This window comes from Stegostoma tigrinum, chromosome 3, assembly GCF_030684315.1.
Source record: "Stegostoma tigrinum isolate sSteTig4 chromosome 3, sSteTig4.hap1, whole genome shotgun sequence".
In the NCBI taxonomy this organism is placed as follows: domain Eukaryota; kingdom Metazoa; phylum Chordata; class Chondrichthyes; order Orectolobiformes; family Stegostomatidae; genus Stegostoma; species Stegostoma tigrinum.
In genome coordinates this window covers 130,514,739-130,530,130 of record NC_081356.1, presented here as the reverse complement: position 1 = coordinate 130,530,130, position 15,392 = coordinate 130,514,739, and the positions used below count along the sequence as shown (strand labels likewise).

Below are 15,392 nucleotides of genomic sequence, written 5' to 3'. Positions count from 1 at the left end.
TTGTGACAGGTTTATATTCAAAAAGCACCTGATTTTTTGCCAAAGTTTCACCCGTTACTAATATTTAAAGGGCATTGGTGACAATTCAAGTGATAGAGACACTGACAATATGAGCAGGAGTAGGCCATTCTGCCCTTCATACCTGTTCTGCCCTTCAGTATTCAATTGATCATGGTTGACTAAACAACTGTCCTGTTCATGCTTTCTCCCCACATCCTCTGATCCCTTTGGTCCTAAGATCTATTTTAACTCCTTGAAAGTATTCAATGTTTTGGCATCAAAGTCTTTCTGTGGCATTGAATTCCATTGGCTTAACATTCTCTGGGAGAAAAAATTTCTCGTCATATGTGTTTTAAGTGGCTAACCGTATAATCTTAGACTGTGATATCTATATCTGGGAACATTGAACATCCTTTCTACATTTACCCTGTCTAGTCATGTTAGTACTATATTAGTTTCTGAGATATTCCCCCAGTGAATGCCAAACAATTATAGACCAACTAGTCTTAGTTCACTGGTGGGTACGTTGTTAGAATCAATCCTGAGAGAACAGATAAACTGTCACTTAGAAAGGTGTGGATCTGTCAAGGATAGTCAGCATGCTTAGTTAAGTTTATGCCTTACAAATTTACAGATTTAATTCTTTGAGTAAGTGTCAAGGAGGAACCATGTGGATAGTGCAGTGGATGTTATCCATATGGATTTTACTCAGATATTTGACAAGGTCCCACATGGCAGACTGGTCAAAAGTAAGGATCCATGGGATACAGGGCAATGTGTCAAATTGGATCTAAAGTTGACTTAGTAACTGAAAACAAAAGGAAATGCTTGATGGCTGCCATTGCAAATGGAAAGCTGTTTCATTACATCCCTTGCATATTGAAAACCTGTTTCAGTTGCTTGGGCTATAGATGTCTTCCTTGTTTTCTCTTATAGGAAAGTGAACATTTGAAGAAATTCCAGGTCACGTGGGAGCTTCATAATAAGCACCTCTTTGAAAACTTGGTGTTCTCTGAGCCACTTCTGCAGAGTAGCTTACCATCACTAGTAGCACAACTCCGGTAAGATTCTCCACACCTTGAAAGCTTTGGATTTAAATGACTTGTTGGACACTGATTGTAAAGCAAGCATAATTGTTTATAATTGTGATTTTGTACTTAGAACACCACTGACATGGGCAAGATTTTTTTTTGACACCCAGTGTCCTTGCCAGGTATCATTTGATAACGTGAAGTGTAAGGTATCGTCTATTCAACCTAATTTACTGACCTGACCTCCCAGAGATATGGTGTGATGCACTGCTGCAAATATTTCCTCTCTGATCTATCCATGTTTGTGGCCTCTTAGACTAGGCTTATGGTATGTGGAAGGAGGATGATATGTTTTGAGAGTTTTGTACTGTTGATTTGCAAGCACTCTGGAGAGCTTTGAATTAATTTACCCATTAAACATCACACCTTGATGGCCAGCAGAGAGAATACATTTTGGGGACTTGAGGGGATTGGCTAGTCTGCCTTTGGGTAGAATGCTGACGGAATTGCTGCACTGCCAGAGTTATCTTCCAGTAAATTGAACATAAAGCACGAAAGTGCAAGAAGACTAGCATTATTGAAAGTTGCTATGCCACCTGGCCCAGATGGAATTCATTCTAGATTGCTGACTAACTTATGCCCTTCCTGGCTGCCATGTTTGCTGATATGGATACCATATTCAGCACTATCCTCCAAAAAAAAGCCTTGGTCTCTCCATCCTTCGAAACTGCCCAACTTTAAATCCCCTTTACTATGCAGTATCATTGAACCTTGTATAAAAATGGTGCTCGAGAAAGTCTGCAGGGCTGGCAGTATCTGGAGAGGCAAAGTTGATGTTTTAAATCTGAAATGGCTCCTTCACTGAAGAAGAGCGATCTTAGATTCACAATGTCTGCCCATTTTTCCCAGAACAATATATTTCAGTCCCTCCAATCACCATGTTTTGCCTTGTAATACTGCTAAAATTGTTCTAGCAAAACCTGAAACGTTTGTTTATAACTGTGAAAAATGCAAACTCTCACCATCTACTCCATCTGAACATATCATTCTTTGACATGGTTCATCTTGCAATGCCCCACCCCCTTCACCAGTGTCTCCACTGTGTCCAGCTTGATGCTACTGTATTTGCCTGGTTCCTTTCTCGTCTGTCTGATCATAGCAATAGTCGCCTGACATGGCTCACTTCATATTTCTGCATCATTGACTCTCGTGTTCACCAAAGATCAGTCTTTGCTTCCACCCCCCCCCCCCCCCTCGCCTTTTGTGCTACACCTTGGTGAAATGGTTGGAAAATGCATAGGTTCTACATACATATTCACTTCTCTATATACCCTGTGGGATGTAGATGATGCTGGCTGGGCCAGAATGTGTCACCTGTCTCTAGTTGACTTGAGCAAGAATGGTGAAATGGTTTCTTGCACCACTGCAGTTAATTTGCTAGATCTATAGTGCCATTAGGAAGGGAGTTCTGAGATTTTCACACTGTGTAGGAACAGCGACATATTTCCAAGTCAAGAAGATGAGTGACTTAGAGAACTTGCACACGCTGGTACAGAAACTGAAATTACTGGAAAAGCTCAGCAGGCCTGGCTGCATCTGTGGAGCAAAATCATGTTAACATTTTGGATCAGATGACCCTTCCTTGGGGCCCTACCTTATCCACCTGTATGCCACTTGTAGGGATCCGTGGCCTGTACACCCAGCTCCTCCTCTGTCGATGCTCCTGAGAGTTCTGCATGTTGTTGTATAATTCACACCTGAATTTGGTCTTCCAAAATGCATCGCCTCGCACTTGCACGGATTAAACTCCATCTACAGTTATCCTGCCCATATCTGCAGTCTGTCTGTAGTCTGCTGTATCCGTTGACAGCTGTCCTCACAATCTGCAAATCTGCCTACTTTGGTGTCATCTTCAAACTTACTAATCAGACCATCCATATGTATATATTAGAAGCAGTAAAGGCCCCAGCGCAGATTCCTGCAGAACACCACTAGTTACTGATCTCCTTTCCGAAAAGCATACTTCTATCCCTCCACTGTCTTCTATGACTGAGCCAGTACTGTATCCATCTTGCCAGCACACACCAGATCCTATGAGACTCTGCCTTTTGTACCAGCCTGCCATGAGGTACCTTATCAATGCCTTACTGAAGTACATGTAAGCAACATCAATCATTCGCTCGTGAATCATTCTTGTTACCACCTCAGAAAGACTCAATCAATTTGTTGAGACTTGACCATCCCCACTCAAACCCATGCTGCCTATCACTAACAAGTCCATTGCTTCCAAATTTGAATAAATCTGTCTTCAGTATCTTTTCCAACAGCTTCCCACCACTGACGTCAGGTTCACTTGCCTGTAATTACCTGGATTATCTCTGTTTCCTTTCTTAAACAAAAGAACAACATTGACCATTCTCCAGTCTCCTGGAACTTTGAGGTCAAAGAAGATGCAAAAATGTGTGTTAAGGCCCCAGCTATTTCTTCCCTTGCATCCCACAGTATCCTGGGATAGAACTCCTCTGACTCTGGGGACTTGTCTTCCTTAATGCATTTCAAGACACCTAACACTTTCTCTTTCTTTATGTTGCCCTGTTTGAGAGGATGCATACACCTTTCCCTAACACTGATATCCCTTGTTTAATGAATGCCGATAGTCCTCAGTACCAATCTCATCCGTTTCCTCTGGCTCGCCACACAACCCTGTCCTTTACCCTTGGATAGACCTACTCTTTACCTAGCCACCCTCTTGCTCCTAATAGATGTGTAAAATGCCTTTGGATTCTCTACTGACAAATGACATTTCTTGGCCTGTTTTAACCCTCCTAACTTTGTTTGAGCTTCTTCCTACATTTTTAATACGCTGGTAGGACTTGCTCTGTTTGTGGACCATAAGAGACAGTCAAGTCTACTGTGCCATTCTGTCGTAGCTAATAAGTTTCTCAACTGTGTTACCTTAGCAATTTTCCAGTCTTCTGGACCCTCTCTGACTTCAGTGATCCTGAAAAGATCACATACCTCCACTATCTTTTCCGATATCTCCTTCAGAGCTCTGGAGTGTAGTCTGGTTTAGGTGATTGACCCATCTTCAGACCTTTCAGTTTCTCTAGCGCCTTCTCTGGTGATGGCCACCATACTCACGCCTTGAAGATTGATGCAAAGTACTTATTCAGTTCTTTAAAGTTTAAGAACATTTGCAGCTCTGGTAGTGGATGAGATTGTAGACCTGCTCGCCAAACCAGTGGGTTTGGTTGCAAATATTTTGTCACGCTGCTAGGTAACATGGTCAGTGTGCCTTCAGTGAAGGATTGGTGTTCTGTCCTACTGGATATTTTTGACCACAAGACTACTTAGACTTCTGGTTATGAGTAGAGCCCACAAACCAACACCCACCCTATAGCAGCTAATGGCAAATGTAAAGGATCCCATACCCAAAGCCAGCAAGACCGCTGTAATGTACAAAATACCATGCAAGGACTGTGAGAAACACTACATAGGCTAAACCAGAAGAAAACTGACAATACAGATACACCAACACCAACTAGCCACCAAGAGACCCGACCAATTCTCGCTTGTCTCACCACACACAGACAACGAGGGACATATTGTCAAATGGGACAACACATCCGTAATTGCACAAGCCAAACAGAAATGCCAGGGAATTGCTGGAGGCCTGGTATTCTAACCAGAGCTCCATCAATGTGTTTGAAACACATTGAATTAGAGCCTGTGTACAAAGCCCTGAGAAACAGAACTGAAGTGGTACCAAAACAACCCAACAAGCTGGACAGAACACCAACACTTCACTAATGTTACCTGGAAGGATGACAAAACATTTGAAACCAAACCTACCAGCTTGGCAAACGTGTTTACAACTACTTATTCAGTTCCTGTGCCATTTTTTTCTTCCCCATTGTCATTTTCCAGTGGTCCAATGGAAAAATAGTAATGTCCATTTTTGCCTTTCTTTTGCCCTTCATACATCTAAAGAAACTCTTGCAATCTTCTTTTGTATTACTGCCTCCTATTTAATCTCATTTCTTTTCAGTTGTCCTCTGGTCTTTATAGGCTTCCCAATCCCCTGATTTCCCACTGCCGTTCACCGCATGAAATGCCCTGCCTTTTACTGTTATTCTGTCCCCAACTTCCCTTACCAGCCATGGTTACCTCATCCTCCCTTCAGTATGCTGCTTTTTCCTAGGGATGAATTTTTTCGGTGTCTCCCGAATTACTTCCAGAAACTCCTGCCATTACTGTTCCACTCTTTCCTGCTGGGCTCCTCTCCCAGTCAATTCTGGCCAGCTCATGCCTCTGTAGTTGTCTTTTTTCAACTGTGATACCTGTTACATTTGATTCCAGCTTCTCTCCTAAAACTGCAGGTAAATTCTATCATAATTACAGTCACTGCCTCCTAAGGGTTCCTTCACCTTAATAACAAAGTGTGGAGCTGGATGAGTACAGCAGGCTGAGCAGCATCATAGGAGCACAAAAGCTGGCATTTTGGGCCTAAATTTCGCCACCTGTGCCGCATCTGCTCCTGGCTTGAGGCATTCCACTCCTGTACATCTCAGATGCCCTTGTTTTTCAAGGACCACCCCCCCCACCCGGTGGTTGAGAACACCCTCGACCATCTCTCCTGCATTTCCTGCAACTCATCCCTCACACTCCGTCCCCACAATAACCGCCAAACGAGAACCCCCCCCCCCAGTCCTGACATAGCACCCTACCAACTTCCGGATACAACGCGTCATCCTCCAACACTTCTGACATCTACAATCCGACCCCACCTCGAAAGACATTTTTCCATCCCCGCCCTTGTCTGCCTTCCGGAGAGACCACTCTCTCCGCGACTCCCTTGTCTGCTCCACACTCCCCTCCAACTCCTCCACACCCGGCACTTTTACCCTGCAACAGCAGGAAGTGCAACCGTTGCCCCCATACCTCCTCCTTCCCTCCCCCTCCCATCCCAGGCCCCAAGAAGACTTGCCACATCAAGCAGATGTTCACCTACACATCTGCTAATGTGGTCTAGTGCATCCGCTATACTCGTTGTGGCCTCCTCTTCATTGGGGAAACCAAGCAGAGGCTTGGGGACCGCTTTGCAGAACACCTCCGCTCGGTTCACACTAAACAATTGCACCTCCCAGTCGTGAGCCATTTCAACTCCCCCTCCCATTCTTTAGATGACATGCCCATCCTGGGCCTCCTGCAGTGCCACAATGATGCACCTGAAGGTTGAAGGAACAGCATCTCATATTCCACTTGGGAACTCTGTAGCCCAATGCTAGCTTGTTTTGACAAGTTGGTAATTCCCTCTGTCATTCAAGGCTCCCTAATCTTGCCATTCCTGTTCTTCATTTTCAGAGGATCATGCCTGTCTTGAACTGTAATCAACTGGTCTTTAAAGACTCCCACATGTTAAATGTGGATTGACCCTCAAATACCTGCTCCCAATCCACACTTGCAAATTTTAGCCTATTGCAGCTTGAGTTGGCCTTACCCCATTTAACATATTCATCCAAGGTCCACTATTGTCCTTATTCGTAAATGTCTGAAAACTTATTGTCATTATTTAGAAAATGGTTTCCCACTGAAAATTTGGTCACCTAGCTTGGCTCATTTCCCAACACCAGGTCCAGTATGGCTCCCTCATTGAACTATCCATGCCCTGTTTCAAAAAACCCTTTTGGAAACATATACAAACCCACAGCACTAAAATCCCAGACAATATGGGGGGAGTTAAAAATAATCCATCACTACAGCCCTTTTTTTCTACATCTTTCCAGAATCTGACCACTTATTTGTTCTCTCCTGCTGGTAGCTGGGACATTTGTGGCACAATCGCACAATCCCAGCATTGTGATTGCACTGTTCCTATTCTTGAGCTCTACCCATTATGCCTCACTGCAAGAACCTCTGGGGTGTCATTCCTCAACACAGCTGTGAGATGTTCCCAACCAGCAATGCAACTCCTTTGCCATTTTTGCCTCCTCCACTAGCTTGTCTAAAACATCAAAATCCTATTCCTCTTTCAACCATGTCTCTGATAGCAACAACATCATAATTGCATGCATTAATCCAGGCTCATCTGCCTCATCTTTTTGTACTACTTGTATTGGAGCAAATTAAATCTAACTCTTGTGTCGCTGAGCTCAGCAACCTCTCCCTGACTGTGTGTCACTTAGCTCTATTTGCCTTAACTGGGGAAGAGTTTTCAGACTGTTATGACTGACCTGTGCTCCAATTCCCATCCCATTGCCACACTAGTTTAAACCCTCAAATGGCACTATCAAACTGTCCTATTGGCGACCACTATTTTGGGTGCAACTCGGACTTCTTATACTGATCTCAACTTTCCTGAAATACGTCCCAATGATCCACATCCGAAGCCCTCTCCCATTGCATTTAAATACGGTATCTGCATTAGGAGCACCATTGTATTTGTTTTTATGTTCCGCTTTTATGATTCACTTCTTTCAGCATTGCTAAAATTTTTGAATGCAGCCAAGGTTCTCGGACTGTTAATGGTTGCATTCAGTACGTGATCTATTTAGTTCTATTAGATTAAATTGAAGTTATTTGGACTTGGAACATTTTTTATAAAATATATAACTAACACTTGATTTTGGCCTCACTGGGAAGCATGTTTGTAGCTAGTCTAGCGGATTAAAGAAGGCTCCTCCTATTAATCTTGACTCAACATTGTATATCTGGTATCCAGTGACGTTAATACTGACTGAAAATAGTGGCTGTGGTGTCCCCTGTGGCCAAATATCCTATCAACATTTGAACGGCAGCTTAGATAGTATGCTAATGACCATTAATTTAAGTTGCCATAAAAGTTGCAACAAGTTACAGCATTCAGAAGGGAAGGGGAGAGCTGAGAAGTAAAATGGCAGAGTTTTTTTTCAAAAAATACTTAAAACTATGGCCAGCAATTGACCATGTTAGTACCTCTGTTCACCCATAGATTGTGAATACATTTGTTGCCTTTCACTTTGAGAGAATGATTTGCACTGTTTTGGGCAACTTTGTTAACCGTCACCTCGTGTGTTTCAGTTGCCCAGTGAGTGTATGCATTCTCATAATAAAGGTCATTAGGACTGGGGTTAACATTCTGATGCCTGGGAAATCTACTGGACTTTACTTCCTGTAAAGTTGTGTAGCTCTATCTATCATGGTTAAGCTATAAATTTGTAGTGCCACCATAATGGGATTGTGGTATTAAAAAGTTTTATCAGAAATTCGGACAATATTAGCACAAAATTAGCACTCTGATATTTCAGCATTCTTGAGTTGTGCTGTAGAAGCGTTGGACGTTTGCTAAATTATTGTGCTTTTGAGTTGAAGACTCTGATCATTTAAAGGATAGTTTGAGCCATCCCAGTTTGTGTAACTTAATTAAGGGTTATAATCAATTAATTATGCATCCTGAGCCTGAGTTTCAGAGCTCACTGAAAAATGCAGTGGGCCTCCATTGCATTTTTTTTTGCTTCCTGAAAATAGGTAAGATAGTCACCTGTAGGTTTTCAGATATTTAAAGCATTAAATCAATCATTGCTGTTTCCCTTTTAGCTTTCAGAACATGTGAACAAAAACTCTGCCTATCTGTAACTATTTACCTCATCATAACCCTTCTCAGTGTCACAGAACACAAAAGGAGACCATTTGGCCTATCAAATCTGTTGCTGTTCCATGAAAGAATTGTCTGGGAGTTTCTTTCAATTATTATTAAACTATCAGTTCCAGTGAATGTTTTCCTCAAATTCCTTAAAATAATCTTTCTAAAATTGGTTCAAGATTTTTTCCTCTGTTATTTTTATCCTCCCACCCAGTACCTACTATTTACAATAGTTGGGGAAGATAGCACACTTTATTGCAGAGTATTGTGTAACAATGCTCAGCGCAGTTTCTCATCTGTTTGTTTTGAATATTTATGCTTACACTGATCTCTTTTAAGGCTGGGTACAGCATCACATGACTCATACAGTGAGGACATGTATAGTACATTACTACAACGGTACCTACAGATGGACCAGGAGATGAGTCGAGTTGCTGCAGAGTGGTTGGAATGTCAAAAGCGAATAGATGATTATGTGGATGAACAGGTGAAGCTTTCTTTTATTCAAATCATATTGCAACTTCAGGTTCACAGCTTAAATGCTTGCAAAATGTTTGTCATATAAGTTCACCTGCATCTCAGTGCGTCTTAAAATAACTTCAGGATAGAAATTCCAATATCAGTTTGTTTACTGGAATGTCTTCGAAAAATGTCCTTCGTTAATTATAGAACTACAGGCCTCAATGTGGTGGAAATCAACTAAACTGTCTTGTCCAATTTTTATTACAGTGTAATAGCTGCTGTGACTTCATTTTAACAGACAACTCAAAGCATAAAACACTGCAGACTGTAACAAATTGGCAGTCCACTCGCTATCAGTTTCTGTTTGTGTACAGATTGCACAGAACCCATTATAGTCCTGAAGTTTTGTATTAATATAATTGCAAAAATCAGGATTTCCCAAAAAACTTTTCACATTTTCTTGGCAGCGTGGAGGAACAGAGGGATCTTGGTGTGCAGATACATAGATCCCTTAAAATGGCCACCCAAGTGGACAGGGTTGTTAAGAAAGCATATGGTGTTTTGGCTTTCATTAACAGGGGGATTGAGTTTAAGAGTCGTGAGATCTTGTTGCAGCTCTATAAAACTTTGGTTAGACCGCACTTGGAATACTGCGTCCAGTTCTGGGCGCCCTATTATAGGAAAGATGTGGATGCGTTGGAGAGGGTTCAGAGGAGGTTTACCAGGATGCTGCCTGGACTGGAGGGCTTATCTTATGAAGAGAGGTTGACTGAGCTCGGTCTCTTTTCATTGGAGAAAAGGAGGAGGAGAGGGGACCTAATTGAGGTATACAAGATAATGAGAGGCATAGATAGAGTCGATAGCCAGAGACTATTTCCCAGGGCAGAAATGGCTAGCACGAGGGGTCATAGTTTTAAGCTGGTTGGTGGAAAGTATAGAGGGGATGTCAGAGGCAGGTTCTTTACGCAGAGAGTTGTGAGAGCATGGAATGCGTTGCCAGCAGCAGTTGTGGAAGCAAGGTCATTGGGGTCATTTAAGAGACTGCTGGACATGTATATGGTCACAGAAATTTGAGGGTGCATACATGAGGATCAATGGTCGGCACAACATTGTGGGCTGAAGGGCCTGTTCTGTGCTGTACTGTTCTATGTTCTATCTATTTTGCCATGTTCAACAATGATCAGTAGCTTTCCAGGGTTCCTGAGAAAGTTAATTGATCCCAACATACTCTGTCACTTCCCTCCTTTCCTGTTTTGCCTGCCGTGTTCCCCTGCCCCCACAAATCTTTTACTGTAAAGAGTGCAATGCTAGCAGTACAACAAGCAATATGAGGAGATGTTTGATGGAACGCCTCAAAGGAGAACACGCAGAAGTGGAAAGGTTCAAGGTGGGGATTTCTAGAGTTCAGAACCTAGGCAACCGAGGGGGAAGACCACCCATGATGAAGCTATTAAGGCCTGGTTAAGATGAGTGCAGACATCTCTGGTTGTGATCTAATGCGGAAAAGATTCACATCTCGTGGAATGAGGGAATAGGTGATGACTATATTAACTGAGTGAATTGGTTTTGGATTTGAATTGGTTTATAACTTGGGCCTGCGAGTAATCAATGAGGTGAGTGTGGCTAACTGAAATAAAGCTATGTAGAAGTATGGACTAGAATGTTATTTAAATACAGTTACCTTTTTGGAATATAAATCTTAGGCAGTTGTGCAAAAATCAGTAGTGAGACTGAGTTAAAATCTAGAAGTTGTTTGACCACGTACCAGTGTAGTGTCAAATTTTCCCATCATGCTCTGCTGAAATGCCTTTGATTATTTGGCACCATTAGGCTATAAGGTGTTGGTATTCCCAAATTGCTCTCATGCCTATAGGTGGTAGTGACTGTGGGTTTAGGAGAAGCTGTTGAAGAAGCCTTGGTGAATTTTTGCAAAGGATCTTGTAGATGTTACTCATCACTACAACTGTGCATTTTGGTATTAGAGGAGAAAGTGAAAGCCAAGTTTGTGAGTGACATGAAGACCTGGGAATGCAAGTGGTGAGGATGATACACAGATTTGGACAGACAAAGCAAATGGGCAAGCACTTAGTAGAAAGGATATAACATGGGGGAGTGTGAGCCTGTGTATTTTGGCAGGAAAAATAGAGGAGCTGGGTATTATTTAAATGGAGAAACATTGCAGAAAACCCGAGCACAGAGGACTTTGGGAGTCCTTGTGCATAAATCACAAAGAGCTATCATAGCTCTGTGGTAAGTAGAATCATAAATCAATAAATTTAGCCCATAAAATCTGTACTGACCTTCAAAGAGCATCCAAATACAGACCCAGGCCCCCACTCTGTCCCTAAACCCAACATTTACCATGGCTACAAAAACAGAAGTTGCTGGAAAATCTCAGCGGGTCTGGCAGCATCTGTGAAGAAAAAAAACAGAATTAACACTCCTGAAAAAGGGTCACTGGACCCGAAACATTAACTCTTGATTTTTTTTCTTCACAGATGTTGCCAGAGCTGAGCTTTTCCAGCAACCTCTGTTTTTGTTCTGCTTTAGAGCATCCACAGTTTTTTTTGGTTTTTATTTACCATGGCTAATCTCCTCAGCCCACTCATCTTGGGAATGTGGAAGAAGAACAGAAACCCATGTCGATGCACTGCCCACACAGACAGTCACCCGAGGCTGGAATCGAACCCAGAAACCTGGTGCTGTGAGGCAGCAGTGTTAACCACTGAGCCTCCCTGTAAAAGGAAGGCAAATGGAATGTTGACCTTTATTTCAACCAGCTGTTTGAAGACCCCTGGAATACTGTGAACAGTTTTGGTCCCCTTATCTAAGGAAAGATCTACTAGCATTGGAGGAAATTCAGAGAAGCTTCAAAAAATTGATCCTGAGTGTGGAGGGACCGTCTTAAGAGAGGTTGAGAGGTTGGGTCTGTATTGATTTAAGTTCGATGAGTGAGAACTGCCATTATTGAAATATACAAAATTCTTTCGTGACTTGACAGGAGAATGTGGATAAGTTGTTACCCCTCTGTGGAAGGGTCGAGAATCAGAGGATCTAATCTCAGAATTAGGGGCTACGTATGTAAGACAGATGAGAAATTTATTCTGAGGGTAGAGTCGCTGTGGAATTCTTTACCACATAGGGCTACTGAGGCTGGGTCATTTAAATACATTCAAAGCTGAGATAGAAAAACTTTCTATCAGTAAGGGAATGAGTGATTATGTGGAAAGGGCAGGATAGTGAAGATTAGGATTATTAAGTCAACCAGGATCTCATTAAATAGCAAGAGCAGATTCACTGGGCTGAATGGCCAGTTACTACACCTACATTCCATGGTTTCAAGGAACATTTGTGGCTGTAATGCCGATCAAGCAGGCTACTTTGTCTTAAGTGATCTCAAGCGTCTTGAGTTGCAATGACACTGCATTCATTAAAGCAAGTGGAGACTATTCCATCACACTGCTGAAATGTGCCTTGGAGATAATTGGCAGACTTTGAGGATTCGGGAGGTGCAGGGTTCTTCACCTCCAACTCACTCTTCTAATAACAATATTTATATGGCTGGTCCAGTTCATTTCTGGCCAATAGTGATTCCAAGGGTGGTGCTACTGGGGTATTCGGTGAAGATAAAGCCATTGAATGTCAAGGAGCAATAATCAGACTCTCGCTTGGCATTTGAGTGGTGCAGATATGGTTTATCACTTGTCAGCCCAAGCCTCAATGTTGTCCAGATCTTGCTCCATTTGGAGGTGGACAACTCCTTCAGTGTCTGAGGAGTCACAAACAGTACTGAACGTTATGCAATCGTCAGTGAACGTTCCCACTTCTGATTTCATGATAGAGAGACGGTCATTGATGGAGCAGCTAGAGATGATTAGGCAAAGGTCACTCCCCTGATGACTTCCTGCAGAGATGTCCTGAAACTGAAGTGATTGACCTCGAACAATTACAACCATCTTCCTTTGTATGCTAGATATAACTCCATCCAGATTGTTTCCTCTGATTCCAGTTCACTCTAGTTTTGCTAGGGCACCTTGATTAAACATACTCAGGGATTTTGATGTCAAGGTCTGTCACTCTGATCTCACCTTTTTGGAGTTCAGCTGCTCTCTCCATGTTTGAACCAAGGCTGTAATGTGGTCAGGAGCTGACTGGCAGCTGTGGAACCAAACTGTGCATGTTACTGCCAAACACATGTTGTTTGTTAGCGCTGTTAATGACCCCTTCCGTTACTTTGATGATCAAGATTATACTGATGATACAGTAATTGGGTGGATTGGATTTGTTCTGCTTTTGACGTACATAACATACTTGAGGGAGTTTCCACGTTTTTGATACTGTTGGCTAAGAAAAGTAGTAGTTCTGGAGCACAAGTGTTCAGAACCACGGCTGAAATGTTCAATCAAGCTATTTAAAAGGGAATAGGATGATTATTTGAAAAGGAATAATGTGAAGGGTTACGGAAGAAGGTACAAGAATGGCACCAGGTGAAATGCGTGTTTGGAGAGCTGGTATTGACTGACTGGTCTCGTCTTGCACTGTAACAATATTGTGGTTATGTGCTGAAGTCTCTGAAGTGGACTTTGCACCGTGTTTTGCTGACTCTGGCACCATACCTTCTGAGTCAAGAAATCACCTGAAGGTTAGTAAGATAGCACTACTTCAGTTTGAGGGGGGGAAAAAGTCAATTGGTGGAGTTGAATTGTAAAACATATTGGGCTAAATTTGAATAGCTACTTTTCCATCCTTGTTAGATGGCAATGAAGACTAAACAGCGTATGCTGAAGGAGGACTGGGAGTTCTTCAAACAGCGCCGTTTATTAGAAGAGCAGGTAAAATGATAACCTCTCCTGACATGTTTGTGAATCATGTGGTCTGAACATTTTGGCTTGGTCAATGCAAAGACACATGACCTTAAGTTTAGAGCTTAGTGTTTAGAGATGATGTAAGGAAAATCTTCTCTCTCAGGACTGTGAAAACTGTAAATCTTCCCTTTTAAAATTGAATATTTCAAAATGAAAATTTGTTGTTGTTTAGCAAAGGGTTGCATTATCAGGAAGTTAACTTGAGTTAAAATAATGTTCATGCCTGATCTTTGTGAAAAATGGGGCATGCCCGAAGGACAGATTGGATACTTTGTTCCTAGGTTCCCTTGCATGACAAATCATTCTCAGTTGAATATTAAATAAATCCCCAGATGTCACCTATAAAGTTTGAATGCAAAGCACCAGAATTTACAGCAAGAATTCTCATTAAGTTGTTGTTTACAAGAGTCAATATGGCTAAGGTGGTTCTCGAATCATAAGTCCATGTATAATATTAAACATACTCCTTGGCTTGTTTGCGTCTCCGTCAGAAGACTGGGAATTTGAGCTCTATACCAGCACTGAAGCACCTAAAATTGGGTCTGCCACTTCAGCTCATGACTGAAAGTGCTACATCATCAGAAGTGTTGTAATTTGGGAAAGGTTTTAATTGCCAAGGTCCCATCTTTTGATTGAACCCTGTCAAGAAAATTGAGTGTATGGGCCAAAGCCTTTCATTTAATCTTGAGAAAAGCCAACTGCTCCTTCAGCCCACTTGGTTAGATCACCATCCAAGATAGCTCGATCATAGCCTGTGGTTGCCTCATGGTTGTCCTGTTAGCTTCGTGATTCCTTTGTCAGTTTAGCGAATAAGTGTGAGGGAATACAGACGAACTAATTTGTTCAATATTCTCAGTATATGTTTTACTTAATGAGTGGAAGGTTCATTGAGATAATGAATTACGCTGGAAATATTCAAATTAAATGAAATTAGAACAGCACCTACCTGTTAGACTCAAAATTGTTTACACACAAGTTGATGACTTCTCAATGAAAGGAATTGGGAAATATGTTAAGGATGACAAAGATTGTAGGTGTTTAAGAAGTGCACGTTTTGCATGACTTCAGGATGTGGCCATACTCCAGCGAAGCTCAATGCAAGCTGGAAGAACAACATTCCATCTTTCACTTAGGCACCCTACAGCTTTCGAGTTTAACAATTTTACAGTGTGGAATGACACCCCCAAAGCAGTTGGTGTTCTAGTATTTACTCCGTACTTTTAAGCGGTTGACTGCCATTTCTGCAACACACCTCTGGCTCAGTCAACCACTTGCTGTTTTTGTAGGTCCATCTTTTTTAATTAAACCAATATAGGTAACCTTCTAACCTGCCATTTGTTTTAGATTTTCTAGCAATTACTGAAGCGCAGCATTTTAATTATCTTTCCTGCCTAGTGGTTAATGTTTCAAAGC

General features: G+C 42.0%; 1 protein-coding gene across 2 annotated transcripts in view; it reads left to right on the top strand.

Annotated features, from left to right (window-relative positions):
- The window catches only part of fam193a (family with sequence similarity 193 member A), a 215,148-nt gene that overhangs the window by 143,583 nt on the left and 56,173 nt on the right, over positions 1-15,392 (top strand). For both annotated transcript variants that reach the window (XM_048527926.2, XM_048527927.2), the window contains exons 7-9: positions 937-1,061; positions 8,992-9,139; positions 13,869-13,946. In XM_048527926.2, coding sequence (XP_048383883.1) covers positions 937-1,061; positions 8,992-9,139; positions 13,869-13,946 — 351 coding nt within the window. The remainder of the gene's footprint in view (positions 1-936; positions 1,062-8,991; positions 9,140-13,868; positions 13,947-15,392) is intronic.